Source organism: Grammomys surdaster, unplaced genomic scaffold (genome assembly GCF_004785775.1).
Source record: "Grammomys surdaster isolate TR1022 unplaced genomic scaffold, NIH_TR_1.0 135, whole genome shotgun sequence".
Classification (NCBI taxonomy): domain Eukaryota; kingdom Metazoa; phylum Chordata; class Mammalia; order Rodentia; family Muridae; genus Grammomys; species Grammomys surdaster.
In genome coordinates, this window is record NW_021604593.1 from 5,330,972 (window position 1) to 5,346,737 (window position 15,766).

The 15,766-nt window shown below is 39.7% G+C and overlaps 1 protein-coding gene across 6 annotated transcripts in view; it reads right to left on the reverse strand.

Moving 5' to 3' along the window:
• Positions 1-15,766, reverse strand: part of Wdr33 (WD repeat domain 33) — a 109,478-nt gene that overhangs the window by 75,113 nt on the left and 18,599 nt on the right. For all 6 annotated transcript variants that reach the window (XM_028762807.1, XM_028762804.1, XM_028762805.1 and 3 more), the window contains exons 2-4: positions 6,227-6,453; positions 4,155-4,223; positions 3,481-3,585 (exon numbers count right to left, since the gene is read on the reverse strand). In XM_028762807.1, the coding sequence (XP_028618640.1) occupies positions 3,481-3,585; positions 4,155-4,223; positions 6,227-6,430 (378 nt within the window). In that variant the 5' untranslated portion in view covers positions 6,431-6,453. The remainder of the gene's footprint in view (positions 1-3,480; positions 3,586-4,154; positions 4,224-6,226; positions 6,454-15,766) is intronic.

The window sequence follows — 15,766 nt, forward strand, 5'->3', positions numbered from 1 at the left end:
CAAAAAAAAAAGTTAAATCATAATGTTTCATAAGATTTCACTTTTTTCTAGGCTACATAGTAGAACAATATAAAACAAGGTAGATGGTCACCAGAAAAGTTCAAGTGACTGAATAAAAAACTGAACTGCTATTTGTCAAACATATATAGAAAAACAGTGTGATGGTGTACACATATTATTAAAGCACTTGCATGCCTTATGTACAAAAATCACCAGTTTGAAGTCAGCCTCAGTTACACTTTAAGACCTCACCTCAAAAAGTATAAAGTCAGCCGGGTGGTGGTGGCGCACACCTTTAATCCCAGCACTTGGGAGGCAGAGGCAGGCGGATTTCTGAGTTCGAGGCCAGCCTGGTCTACAGAGTGAGTTCCAGGACAGCCAGGGCTACACAGAGAAACCCTGTCTCGAAAAACCAAAAAAAAAAAAAAAAAAAAGAAAAAAAAAAGTATAAAGTCAGGTCTGTGGCAGAGGCCCACAGTTATAGCACGTAAAGGCTGAGGCAGGATACACAAGTTCAAGATCATTCTTAGCTGCATGACACTTGAGAGGCAGCTGGATCTCCGAATTCCAGGCCACCTTGGACTACAGAGTGAGTCCCAGACAGCCAGGGCTGCAGAGAGAAAGAGACCCTGTCTCGAAAAGAACCGAATGAATGAATGAATAAATGAATGAATGAATGAAAGAAAGAAAAAAATAGGTGAGTGATCAGACAGACAGACAGACAGGCAATTGGCCAGGCATCTGGCACACACCATTAATCCCAAACACTTGTGTGGCAAAGGCAGGAAGATCTTTGTGAGTTCAGGGTCAACATGGTCTATAAAGCAAGTTCAAGCCAGGTAGGATAATATAATGAGAACTTATCTTTAAAATGAAACAAAAATACCCCCATTCCGAAAGCAAAACAAAACAATTACATGTTGAGAACATTAAAAATGTCAAACTTTTCCTACAACTAAATATTCTTTAAAAGTTATAAGAGGGGCTAGTGATGTTAGAGGTTTGCCTATAAAACACAAGGCTCCTGAGTTCGATCTCACACATCAAACACATGTGCCTGTGTGTGCATAATTCGCTTTTCCTTTTGTTCAGTTTCACTCATTTTCCATAAAGGATATAAATATACAAAACATCAGAACAATTCTAATACCCTAAGTAAAAACGTACTTCAAAATTAGGTGTGCATAAAGAAAGCACATAAAGTTAAGGTTATTTGGAAAATGAAAGTGTCTGTGATTTGACTCTTTATTGCCTTATCAGTAAGTCATATTTTGATTATTCTAAATAAAGTACTATCTTAATAGATTTTGTTATTTGCTATGATACCAATCCTCTCAATTCTTCAGTTGACTAAACTGTAAATACAGAGGCCACAGCTTTATTTCTCAGTAAGTTTCAGTAGACTCTGTCTCTAATATACACAAATTTTCCCCCAAGATCTTATACTTGATCTCTACAGGAAAATTCTTATCCACCACACAGAAAAGATGAGGGGAACCAAGAGTTCTGGGGCAGCCTGGCTACAATACAAATATTGTAAGTTTTTTATTTTTTTCTTAAGAAGGGGAGGGGAGTGTTAAAAATGTAATTCAGAGCAAATTCAAGGCCCTAGGTTCTACCTCTAGTAATAAGGGGAGGAAATAAAGATAGAGAATACTCAGGCTTCATTTCAAAAGGTTTTCTATACTATAAAAGGGCATTAAAGGGCTGGAGACTGCTGGAGCAGTTCAGAGTGCTTGCTGCTCTTCCAGAAGACTAGTTTGGTTTCTAACATATCAGATAGATCACAACTACCACCTGCTGGTCTCCAGCTCCAGAGAACCCAGACAACCTGAGCACAACCCTGGAACCCACATAAAGGTAAAAGAAAAGAAGCAGTTCCATAAGTGACCCTGACCTCCCCATATACATCATGATAAATCATGAGGGAGAGGCCCCTGCCCACAAATACAATAATAGTTACGTTTGGGGAAAAACAACAACAACAAAAAACAAAAAAACAAAACAACAACAACAAAAAACCCAAGGGGGCTGGAGAGATGGCTCAATGGTTAAGAGAATATATTGATCTTACAAAAGGCCTGAGTTCAATTGCCAGCATCCATATAAGGCACCTCAAAACCTTTAACTTCAGCTCCAGAGGACTGGTCACCCTCTTCTGGCCTCCAAAGGCACCTGCACTACTAGCATACACAGAGATATGGATGTAAACACATAATTTAAAATGAAATCTCATAGTCAGAGATGGCTCTACAGTTAAGAGCACTTGTTGATCGATCCTGTAGAAAGCCTAAATCTGACTCCTAGCACTAACATGGTAGTTTTAAACTGCCAGTAACTCCAGATTAACAGATAAAAGACCCTCCACAAATACAACATGCACATAGTGCATTTACATACACAGAAATAAAAATAAATTTTTTTCTCTCTTCTTTTTGGAAAGAGGGTCTTGCCTCCAATTCACTATGTAGACCAGGCTGTCCTCCAACTGGCCTCAAACTCAAAAATCCGCCTTCCTCTGCTTACCAAGTACTGGGATTAAAGGTGTGTGCCACCACTGCCCAGCTCTTACTTACTTTTCGATCTTACTTACTTTTCAAGATTTTAAATAAATAAATAAATAAATAAATAAATAAATAAATCTCAAGTGGCCGGACAATGGTGGTGCTTGCCTTTAATGCCAGCACTCAGCAGGTAGAGGAATGTGGTGAGTTCAAGGACAGCCTGGTCTACAGAGTGAGTTGCAAGACAGCCAGGGCTACACAGAGAAAGGAATTGAATAAAATGACTACACTATCATCAATAGGAAAATGAACTGAATCTCTGGCTAGTATGGAAAAGAACCTTTTTTATGTAAAATCCCTCTAAAATATTGAACAACGTGAATATATTCCTGGCTAAATTCCAAAGAAAATATATTGAATAATGTGAATATATTCTTGGCTAAATTCCAAAGAAACTACTGGGCACACTTCCACAGAACTGTTGAATGTAATTTATCATAGTTTCCTAGCAACACCTGACAGCTTTTCATTCACCTTGGGATGCTGCTTTTCCAATAACAGCATCAAAGGCTTCTCTATTCAAGAGTAATGCTGAGACTTGCTGTAACATGAACCTACATATTACAGAATTTTATGGAAATTACAACATGATAAAAACCATTGAGAGCACATTATCCTAACAGTAGTGGACAAAATGGATAAAAGAACGGGTTCAAAAGAAAAATTAGTAGTAGTAAAGCAACTATTATCTTGGATATACATTTAGTATAATGTTTGTGTTTTATCACATATTTTTGTTTTTCAGTCTGTGTCTCCCTCTATGTAATCATGGTTGTCCTGGAACTCTATAGACCAGGCTGGCCTTGAACCTCCTGCTTCTGAGATTAAAGGCCTATGCTACCTTGTCCAGCCTTGTCAAATACATTTGTAAAAATAAGTATTAATTTTTCAAATAAATATCTAATCAAATACTTACCCTCACAACAAATACTGGGCATTTTACTTTGTTTGTTGATGTCCTAACAAATTTTGTTGTTACTGCATTCATAGGGTTATTCAACATTCCTATAGGTGGGACCAGCTTTTGAAAAGAAAAAGAAAAAAGAACATTGGGTAAAAACAGAGGAAAAAAACAAGGTATACCAGTACATGGCAAGATAACTATTTTCAACACCTAATGAAAACGTCAGGATAATTTTCTAAGCCATTAGGAGATTAAAAGGTGTTCTACATTAATTAAAAGCAAATTAAGATACAAAGTTAAACACCTATTAGCATTAATCTGGAACCTACTTTCAGTGTCTATTTAAGTATCATATTTCCTAAATTGTTTCACAAAGTCAATACAGCAAAGCATGTTAGCAAAAACCCAAACTTCAAATTAAAATTTGTATTAAAAGAATTTGAGAATGTTTAACATTTGAATATTGCTTTCTGCCCCCAAAGTTTATTCATCATTAAATTTAAAGGAATATTGAGGTTGAGACAAAGTTAAATCAAAGTAAATACAGACATACTCCATTACCCTTCTGGAAATATGTTATTTATAAAAATGTAAGAGACGATCTTGAACCAGAATTCCCATTCTTTGAGGTTTACATCACCAAACAAGGAGGTTGTTAATAAGCTAGTAGAATGATTTATACTTACATCATTATAATAACCTGCATCCGGCTGAATTGCCCGCATATCTCTCTGATCTCTTTGCCATATCCTATTCTGTTAAAAACAAATTAACTAATGAGTATATGGCCTTTCAACAATCATGTAAATTTAATTATTGAGATCTAATGTGTATTTCTTAATTTATGTATACAAATATTTGCCTTCACTCGTATGCATGTAGGCACCAAGCAACACATGCATGCTTGGTACTCACAGAGATCAAAAGAGCATCAGATACTATGAACCTGGAATTACAGATGGTTATGGGCCACCATGTACATACTGAGAATCAAAACCAGGTCCTTAGAAGAGCAGCCCATGCTCTCAAACACTGAGCCACCTTTCCAGTCCCCAACTGTGAATGTGTGTTTAAGAAGGTGAAAATAGGAATCATGTCTGTTATGATTTTTCTTTTTCTTTCTTTTTTAGATAGTTGTGTTTGCTAGTCCACAACTCCTTACATAGGCCAGGGCAGCCTGAAATTGGAAAAGATCAATTTACTTTTGCTTCCTGAGTACTAGGATTAAAGGAGTATCCAACAGGCCAGGGTACTTTCTTTCCTTTTTGTTTGTTCCTTTTTTCTTTTGGTTTTTTGAGAGAGTTTCTCTATGTAGCCCTGGCTATCCTGGAACTCACTCTGTAGACCAGGCTGGGCTCGAACTCAGAAATCCGCCTGGCTCTGCCTCCTGAGTGCTGGGATTAAAGGCATGTGCCAGCATCTTCCAGTTCTGATCCCTAACACATCCTCACTCACATACACTAATAAATGGAATTAGGATGGGGGTTGGGGGGGGGCACACTGGAGCAATAATAGCCAGTGGTTAAAGGCACAGTTAGCTTCTCCAAAAGCACCAGTAACTCAAAGCTTGTTAATTCCAGTTTCAGGGGACATAATACACAGTGGACATACAGGCAAAACAATCATACACATAAAATAAAAATAAGTAAGTCAAGGGGGGAGGGGGTAAGGATAGACTGACAACCATATTTCTGCCAAAACCATTAGCACAGAACAATTTCTTGTATTTTGTTTTTGGCTTTTTTATTGTTTTCAAACTCTAGCTTTATACTCTAGTTTCCCAAATGAAATTGTCAAGAAACACTAAATTAACCAGTGTGACATCACATGCATAAATCTCAGTACTTGGGGGATGGAGGAAAAGAATCAGGAATTCAAAGCCAGCCTGCGCTAAGAAAAAGAAAGAAACCTAAAAGAAAGAAAAAACTAAAGTCTAAAAGTGTCCTTACATCTGACAAGCAGGCCAGTAACTACTGCTTAGGTGTAAAAGCAGACAAAACCAAATGAATGGAACTGTAACATTTGACAGGCTAACATAAGTACATAAGGAACTCAAAAGTAGAGAAGCAGAGCTGAGAGCCTTTTATTCTAACATACTCTGTGACTATTGCAGGTACTCATCTTCAAGAAAGTACAGAGCACCTCCTCCAGACTACAATGTATTTCTGAGAACTCAGAAGTAGGACACGGCATATTCTCAGTGCAAGCATCTCAAAATACTACTATGTTGGTAGTCACTTATTATTTCACATATATTGAGTCATTTTCAGAAGACAATTAATGAACTCAACATGTGAAATGCTAATCCATCTCACTAATTCAAGAAATACAAGTAATACTTGCTACTCTTTATTTTTTAAAAAGCACTTTGGCCAGGGCTGGAGAGATGGCTCAGCAGTTAAGAGCACTAGTTGTTTTCCCAGAAGACTTGAGTTCAATTCCCAGCAACCACATGGTGGTTCACACCATCTATAATGTGATCTGATGCCCTCTTCTGGCATGCAGGTGTGCAGATATAGCACTCATATACATAAAATAAATAAGTTTTTAAAAGGAAAAAAAAAAAGCGAGCAGGGCAGTGGTGGCGCACACCTTTAATCCCAGCCCTTGGGAGGCAGAGGCAGGTGGATTTCTGAGTTCGAGGCCGCCTGGTCTCCAGAGTAAGTTCCAGGACAGCCAGGGCTACACAGAGAAACCCTGTCTCAAAAAACAAAAACAAAAACAAACAAAAAAAAAGCACCTTGGCCACTGTACTTACCTCCAAATACTTAATTACAGAGGGATTGTAGTCTATGGTTTTTCGGTTTACAGCTTTTCTCATTCGTTTTCCATCAAAGGTGAGTTGCTGCATTGCTTGCTGCTGTGCAAAATCAGGTCGCTTATAAAATAATTGTCGAGGAGCCTGGTGTTGAAACCTCGGCATATGGAAAAATCGTGGAGGAGAGCCAATTTCTGTAGCCATGGTGATGTTTTCCTACTAGGTCACTAGAAAAGAAAACGAAGTAGTTCAGTACACACATCACATGACTTGACAACTATGGCTAAAAACTAATTTTCTAACCTGAAAACATTTTTAGACTTTTTCAAAATGTAGGCGGTTTTGCCTACAAGTATATTCTGAAGAGGCCATAAGAGGGCATCAGATCCCTGGAACTGGAGTTACAGACAGAAGTGAGCTACCATGTGCATGTTGAAAATTAAACCAGGATCATCTGGAGAAGCAGTGCTTTTAACTGATCTTTTCAGCCCTAATCTAAAAACATTAAGTGAATACTTTCTAAAATATTTATTTATTGGTTTTGAGACACGGTATCTTTGTGTAGCCCTAGTTGTTCTGGAACTAGCTCTGTAGATCCACCTACCTTTGCCTCTGGAGTGCTGAGATTAAAGGCATGTGCCACTACCACCCAGCTATAAATTTTTTATTATTTATTTGCAGGGAAAGAGGTGCATATGCCAAGTATATGGAGGTCAGACAACAACTTGAAAGATTGGGTTCTCTCCTTTTATCATGTGGATCAAACTCAGATTGTTAGGCTGAGCAGCGAGACCTTACAGGGCCAGTGAACACTTTAACAGTTTTCTTCCTTGCATTGAATGTGTTTCCAACATTCAAACACTCTATTTATAAAATGAAATAATAGCTCAGTAGCAGAAAGCTTACCTAGGATGCATATAGTCCTGAGTCTAAACCCCACCAAATAAATATAGGAACTAAAGATCAAAACATGACAGGGTTTATTACAGAGTAAGTACTAATAAACATTTACTGAAAAAATTTGCCCCAATGGATGAGAGTACAATGTATAATGGCTTAGGGTATTACTGAGTTGTGTTTCTTCTGGGGAAGAAAAGGCAAACATCAACTGAGTATTAACATTATTCAAAAACTTACATGCCATCTTGTGCTACATGAGGCCTTGCCTAAAAATAATAACAGTGGAGGAGGAGATGACAGAAGAAAAATAAGAGCTGAATTAAGATTTTTGTTTTATTCATGTGTGCTAACAAGTATATGGTTGCCAGGTACCTTAGCATTAAAGTTACATGTGACTGTGAGCTACTTGACCTGGGAGCTAGGGACCAAATTTTGGTCCTCTTGAAACCCTCTGCAAGACCAATATATGCTCTCTAACTGTTAGGCCATCTCTCCAACACCACTATTAACATTTTCAAATGAAATTTTCATTTAGATATTTTACAGTCAATCTATTTTTAAGCTTACTATAAAGCTATTTTTATACTATTTTATCATAAAACTCTTATCCTCTAAAAAGTTGTAAAGCCTTTCAAACTTCTATTAGTAGCTGAGTACAGTAACTGTAATTCCAGCATTAGAGAACTGAAAGAAGGGATCACAATTACTCTTATTTCAAAAGGAAGACTGTAATTTCCATTATTTTTCTGTTCTTACATTTGTTTATGTTATTCTCAAGATACTTTTAAAGGGGCCTAGAAAAAAACCTTATGATTTTCTTCCGATAAAAATCATCTTGGTGTCAGGCGGTGGTGGCACACGCCTTTAATCCCAGCACTTGGGAGGCAGAGGCAGGTGGATTTCTGAGTTCGAGGCCAGCCTGGTCTACAGAGTGAATTCCAGGACAGCCAGGGCTACACAGAGAAACCCTGTCTTGAAAAGCCCCCCCCCCCCCAAAAAAAATCGTCTTGGTACTACTTTCACTTTGGCTGTGCAGGGGTAAAAGCAATGAGACAAAGGAAGGGTGATAGTACCTGGAATCTGGATATGTGGAACCAAAGTAAATAGGTAGCAAAACACACATCTAATTGTCAGTTCTTCTACTAGGAAGTAATTCTTTATTTAGTTCCAGTCCCAGGATGTTAGTTTGTACAAAATGAGAAACATTCTACCCCTTAGAGTTGCAGATGAGTTACTGTGTATAAAAAGCACTTGAGGCTGGTATGAAATGTGCTTACACCGACATCTCATGAATGCAACTACATCTCAGTAACAAGATTTAAATTAAATGTCTCACTACAGAAATCTAGGTCAAATTTTCTCAAGACATGAGGTTTTTTTCTAAATTTGTTCTGAAGACAGTTTCATTATGTAAGCCAGTCTAGTTTCAAAGTCAGAGTCCTCCACTGTCTACCTCCCAAATGCTGAGCTGTGTGCCAAGAGTGTCTTGGGCCTGAGCGTTGGTTGCTCACGACGTTAATTCCAGTACTAGGGAGGCAGAGACAGATGAATTTCCAAGTTCAAGGCCAGCCTGTTCTACAGAGAGTTCTAGGACAACCAGGGCTACACAGGGCTACCATGGGGGTCGGGGAGGAGTGGCATGGGGTTTGCAACAGTGTATTTGTGGCTAGCAAGATGGCCCAGCAGTTAAAGGCACTTGCTGCCAAGACTAACAACCTGAGTTTGATTCACAGAACTCACATGGTAGGAAGGAAGAACCAACCCCCACCCCCAACTCCAATATTCACACATGTATACATGTATACGTATACATGTAGGTATGAATGCATTCATTCATAAACACACATACCTACACACACCACAAAATAAATTTATCATTTTTAGTTTTAGTAAAATAAAAAAACAAAAAACAAAAATTCTTAAGTTTGGGGAATGAGTATGGTAGTGGGGATTGAGTCTAGGATCTCACATGTAATACCACTGAGGTACAGCCCCAAGCCCCCCAAAAAAGCATATTTAAATCTAGCTAGCTTGCTAGGTTGCTAGCTATTTCTGGAATAGGATTTCTCTATGCAGCTCTGGCTGCCCTGGAACTCATTCTGTAGACAATTCAGAGACTGGCCTGCCTCTGCCTCCCAAGTGCTGGGATTAAAGGTATGAACCACCACTGCCCAGCAAAAGTTCTATTTTTTTATAGCCATAAATTTTCTAATTTTGATGGAATAAAATTAGTTTCAGCAAAAAAAATATACAAATTATAGCATGATTATGCTGAAAATATGTTAAAGTAGCCAAACACAAAGACCACATGACTCTTTTTATATGAAAAATTTAGAATGTGCTCCACAGAGAAAGTCTCTCGACCCAGGTTACAAGAGTCTAGAAAGGAAAAGTGACTTCTTCATAAGACGGTCTCTCCTTCCATAATGAAAACATTGTAGAACCAGGAGGAGGAGGCAGCTATACCACAATGAACAAGCTAGATAAGCTAAATGGTACACTTTAAAGTGGCATAAAAGCACTGGTGGCATATGCCTTTAATCCCAACACTCTAGAGGCAGACATAGGTGGATCTCTTGAGTTCCAGGCTAGCCAAAGCTACATAGAGAAATCCTATCTCAAAATAAAATAAATGGTTTGAAAAGTGAGCTTAATGATATGTAAAGTATATATACATCAACTAGAAATGGGAAATGTAATGGATTAAGGAAAGCCTTCCAACAGAGGATTGTTGAAGCTAGACAGAGGACTAGATAGTGTCAATCCTGAGATTACCATGACAAAAACCAGTTCTACCATTTTGAGCCGAATCTGAAGCAATCTTTATTAAATACTAACCAAGATGGACTTTGGTCAGAACCACTCCCTGGGACTTCCATCTGAGTGGCCCAGAGACATTTTGTAGAGGGTTATATAAAGACAGGCCCATAAGCAACTTATTTTTCCCATGAGGCATTTGTTATTTTCCAAGAACAACAACTCCCAACATTCCAGGGAGTTATCTGGTCCTTGGGCAAGTGGGGCTTATACCTTAGTTTTGGGTATTACAAAGCACTAAGACCCAAATCAAGAATTGACGGCATGAATAACTAAGGTCCAACGCAAAACAAGCAAAGTTCAACAGAAAACAAGCCGAGTTATTGAATAAAATTTGTTCTACAAGGGCTAGTAGAGTGTTTGTTCCATCTCCAGCACCACATAAAACCAGGCTGATGGCAAATACCTGTAATTTGACAAAGGAAGAAATCTCAAAGCGCAAGACCACCCAAGCTACTATGCACATTAAAAGCCAACCTAGAATATGTAAGATCAAAGGGACAGAGGAAGGTAGGAAGGGAGGAGGAGAGGGAGAGAGGGAAGGAAGGAAGAAGGGAAAGAAAAGGAATGTAGAGAAGGAGAAGAAACACAAGAGTTCCAAGACAGAGACTCTATCTAGTGACACCCTGTCTCAGAAAAATACACAAAATCAAATAAAGTGTTCACTGGACGGTGGTAGCACACGCCTTTAATCCCAGCACTTGGGAGGCAGAGACAGGCGGATTTCTGAGTTCGAGGCCAACCTGGTCTACAGAGTGAGTGCTAGGACAGCCAGGGCTATACAGAGAAACCCTGTCTTGAAAAACCAAAAAGAAAGAAAGAAAGAAGAAAGGAAGGAAGGAAGGAAGGAAGGAAGGAAGGAAGGAAGGAAGGAAGGAAGGAAGGAAGGAAAGTGTTCTGTGTGCTAGAGAGATGGCTCAGCAGTTAAGAGCACTGACTGTTCTTCCAAAGGTCCTGAGTTCCACTCCCAGCACTCATATGGTGGCTCACAACCAATTATAAATGGATCTGATGCCCCCTTCTGGTGTGTCTGAAGACACCTACAGTGTGCGCATATACGTTAAATAATTTTTTTTTCAGATAGAGTTTCTCTGTGTAGCCCCGGATGTCCTGGAACTCACTCTGTAGACCAGGCTGTCCTCAAACTCAGAAATCCACCTGCCTCTACCCACCAAGTGCTGGGATTAAAGGCATGTGCCACCACTGCCCAGCAAAATAAATATCTTTAAAAAAAAAAAAAGTGTTGTCGAGCAGTGGCGGTGCACGCCTTAAATCCCAGCACTTGGAAGGCAAAGGCAGGCAGATCTGAGTTTTAGGGCAGCCTGGTCTATAGAGTGAATTCCATGACAGCCAAGGCTACATAGAGAAACTATCTCGGAAAAACTAAGACGAAAAAGGTGTTCTGAGAAAGGTCTTTTGTTTGATTTTCTTGCCAAAGTACTACTCAAGTTCAAAAAAATCAAAATTCTGGAATGATGAAACAAGGGGGAAAAAGCAGAGTGGTAATGGTGACCGCCTAAAATCCCAGCACTCGGGAAGCAGGTGAGATCTCAGAGTTGAAGGTCAGCTGGTCTACAGAGTGAGTTCTAGGACAGTCAGAGCTACACAGAGAAACCCTGTCATGGAAAACCAAAACACATGCGCACACACACAAAGGAACAGAAGGAAGGAAAGGAGGGAGGGTAGGAGAGAGGAAGGAGAAAAAAGTGTAACTATATTTCAAAACAAAACTCAAGTCCTTATGTAAGAAACATTAAATATCCCTTTCTGTCAAATGCTGTATAGATTTGTTAACTACAAGGAATGCAAACCTCCTACACACCTTGTAAACCTTTACGAAAATGTTCTACTACCTTCCAACTAGGTAAAATTTGTGTTCACAGAAAGATCTTGCTGTGGTCTCACAACTGAGTTAATTTGATTTCCTTCATTTCCTTTGCTCTGATTTTTTTAAACTAGACAACTCAAACAACTCTAAGGTTGGCTCCAGCAAGATCCTTCCCTCCTGCTTTAAATAGCACCAGATGAGCTAGCTCCTGCTCCAGTGAAAGCTTCACTTTCAGTTTTCTAAAGAGTGCATGCATCCTTCGGATCAGAAGGAAAGTTTGCCTTGCTGAGTGAGACACTTTAACTGGAGTGGTGTTCTCTTCCTTTGTGACACCTACCTATCTTCTAAAGCCTAGAGAGATAGCTCAGGGGTTAAAGACACTTGCCACCATGCCTGATGATTTCCCAGGAGCCACATGGAATAAAGGCAAGAACCAATTCCCCCTCTGATCTCCACCAACACAGCATAGCAGACATGGGCACATCCAATATACATAATCAATGAAAAACAACTGAAAAGTCTAACACTAAATAAAACAAAAACAAACCTCCTCACCACACAACGCCATGAACATGCTCCACATATGCCTTACAAATTCATGCCATCAACACACTTCACACATGCCTTACAAGCTTCAAGTTAGGCAATCCATAAAATGTCTTCGTAGTGGGGAGGGGTGGGGGAGAATGAGATGATTAGCCAGTACAATGCTGTGGCTTCGACTCGTAGCATCACAAAAGAAAAATAGCTGGACACAGTAGTATATTCATGTTATCTCAGCACTTGGAAAGTGGAGGAAGATAATCCTTCTGGAACATAAAGAATTTGAGGCTAGCCTAGGCTACATCAGAGACTTTCTCAAAATAAGGGAGGGAGGGATAGAGGGGAGGAAGGAAAACTCTTTTGGCCAAACTTTCTTTTCTTTTCCTTCTTTTTTTTTTTTTTTTTGGTTTTTCCAGACAGGGTTTCTCTGTGTAGCCCTGGCTGTCCTGTAACTCACTCTGTAGACCAGGCTGGCCTCGAACTCAGAAATCCACCTGCCTCTGCCTCCCAAGTGCTGGGATTAAAGGCGTGCGCCACCACCTCCCGGCTTGGCCAAACTTTCAATGATGCTTTTTTTTTGTTGGTGTTCTGAGTTGAACTGTGCCCACCTCACTTCATTTATCAAAGCCTTAAATCCCAGTATCTCAGAGCATAATATTTATATTTAGCTTTAGAGTTCTAATCTAACGTGACTAGTAAGAAATTAGGACTCAAACAATACAAAGGACAGCCATAGGAGAACACAGCAAGCCAAACAGAAAAGTGTCACCAAGAAGGACCCTTCTCTCATCTCAGATGTCTGAGTTGCAGCACTGAGAACTGTGAGGCAATACACTTTTATTATTTAAACCACCAGGCTGAGATACACTGTCGCAGCTTCTCTAGGCAATTACAGAGCAGCAGCAGCAGAAGCAGAGTGAAGTGCCTGGACCTCCAGACTCTCCTTCAATGGGAGATGCCAAAAGATTTCAGCTTTCTCACACACAAATTTGAAAAATCAGTGACCCACCATAGAACACTAAGTCCTTAAAGTTATTCTTCAAGCTTCACAATGGAACTAGATTACTAACCAAATGCAAAGAAATAGTAGCTTTAACCCTTTGAAAATTAATAGGTTTTGTACTCGCTGTACTAGTCACAATACTACTTCCCCCAAACACAGTCATCCCGTAACTGAGCTGGGGGAGGAGAGAGGAGGGCAGGTAGGTAAGAGTAGGAACAGAAGTCAGGAGGAGACAAACTAGTTATATATGAAGAGCCTTAGTAAATTATATGTTAATAACTAAACATCCAAATTGTTAAGGATGAAAACCTAACTGAACAACTAAAGTCAATTCATCTTTCCCCTAAATATAAATCTGTAATGTCAGGCAAGGAGCACAATTCTGTCAAGAGTTTGCTTTATAGTATATACATCAAGTAAAATTCACATTCTGACTCACTACATACAATATTCACATTCACAGAACGGCAGTTTCCAGGCTCCATGAAACCTAGTCTATTCTATTTTTATGTAACAAACATATCCTGACTATATGAAATTCCAGAAGTGGGCTAGAGAGGTGAGGGCACACCTTTAATCCCAGCACTCAGGAGGCAGAAGCAGGTGGACCTCTGAGTTTGAGACCACAGATCAAGTTCTAGGACAGCCAGGGCAACACAGAGAACCCGTGTCTTGAGGTGGGGGAAAGTCTTGTAAGCAAAAGGGTCTGAGCTTGACTCCCCGGAAACCATGTAAAAGGTACTCACAGAGGCACTGCAGCACTGGAGGACACACAGACAGCTGGAGTCCTAGAGCTCACTGGGCAGCCAGTTTAGAAAAATGAGTGAGAACCAGGTTTGGGGAGAAACTATTTGTCTCAAAAAAATTAAGTGGAAAAGCTGGGCATGATGGCATGCACCTCTAATTCCAGCACTCAGAAGGCAGAGGTAGGCAGCTCTGTGAGTTTATAACCAGCCTGGTCTACAACCAGGGCTACATAAAGAGAACAGAGAACAAGCAAGAACGAAAGCTAAAGTCAACCTCTGGTCTCCATACACATGCACTATGTGCATATACACACATGAACATATCCCCCCAACATACATATAGGTGATGTTTTCCCTAATAGAACATAACCCAAAAATACCTAAACACACATTTCAAACTTCAAATCAGGAAGTAGAGGAGAAGCAAAAAACACTTCATGGTTGTTTACAATAAGCTCTCAGCTTTTTAGCAGATTCCAATGAAGAAAAGCCATACACAATAAAAACATGTTCACAAATAGTGGCACAGGCTTTTAATGACAGTAGTGGTAGGCAAATCTCTAAGTTCAATACCAGCCTGGTGTACAGAGTAAGTTCCAGGACAGGTAAGTAAAGCTCTACAGAGAAACCCTGTCCCAAAAAAATAAAAACATCAAGAGGAGAAAAAAAAAAGAACATGTTAGCAAATAAGGTTTTATACTTTTTTTGGGGTTTTGGTTTTTGAGACAGGGTTTCTCTGTATAGCCTTGGAAGGTTTTATACTTTTAAATGTGTAGCCAAAAAATAATTTGGGGCTTAGAAGATCATTAAGCAAGTAGCTTGCCATTCAAGTATCAGGACCAGCATCTGGACCCCCAGTACCCATGTAAATGCCAAGAGAACGGGGTAGCTTCCCCTGAAATCCCAGGGCATAAGGTAGAAATGGGGTCCCCGAGTAGAATGGTCACTTAGACTAGATGAATCACCATGTTCTGGGCTAAGTGAGAGGCCCTGCCTTAACATTTAGAAAGAAATAAACCAAGTAATACAGTATCAACTTCTGTCTTCCACCCACATGTGCACACAGATGCATCAACACATTCCCACACACGTGATGCACGCATACATACAAAAACAACAAAAACAAATTTAAAAATTTTTATATTGAGAGATTTTGGTGGGTGTGTGTGTGTGTGTGTGTGTGTGTGTGTGTGTACGTGTACTAGAGCACTTGCCTGCCTCCCCAGGAGGGACTAACAGATAGATGGCTTAGCAGTTACAGGAAGTGGTCAATGTTCTTTTGGAAGACCCAGGTTTTACTCCTAGAGCAGTTCACAACCACCCATAACTCCAGTTTCAGGATATCCAATACAGTCTGACCCCATGGGAGTACCACTACATACACAGAGGATTATTATATATAATACATGTGCACATATAAATATGCATGTATGTGTGTATACACACAGAGACACACATAAAATAGATATTCTTAAAAACAAAAAACAGCTTAGCAGGCTGGAGAGATGGCTCAGTGGTTAAGAGCACTGACTGTTCTTCCAGAGGTCCTGAGTTCAATTCCCAGCAACCACGTGGTGGCTCACAACCATCTGTAATGGGATCTGATGCCCTCTTCTGGTGCATTAGAAGACAATGACAGTGTATTCACATACAAGAAAGAAAGGAAGAAAGAGAGAGAAAGAGAGAGCGAGAGAGAGAGAGAG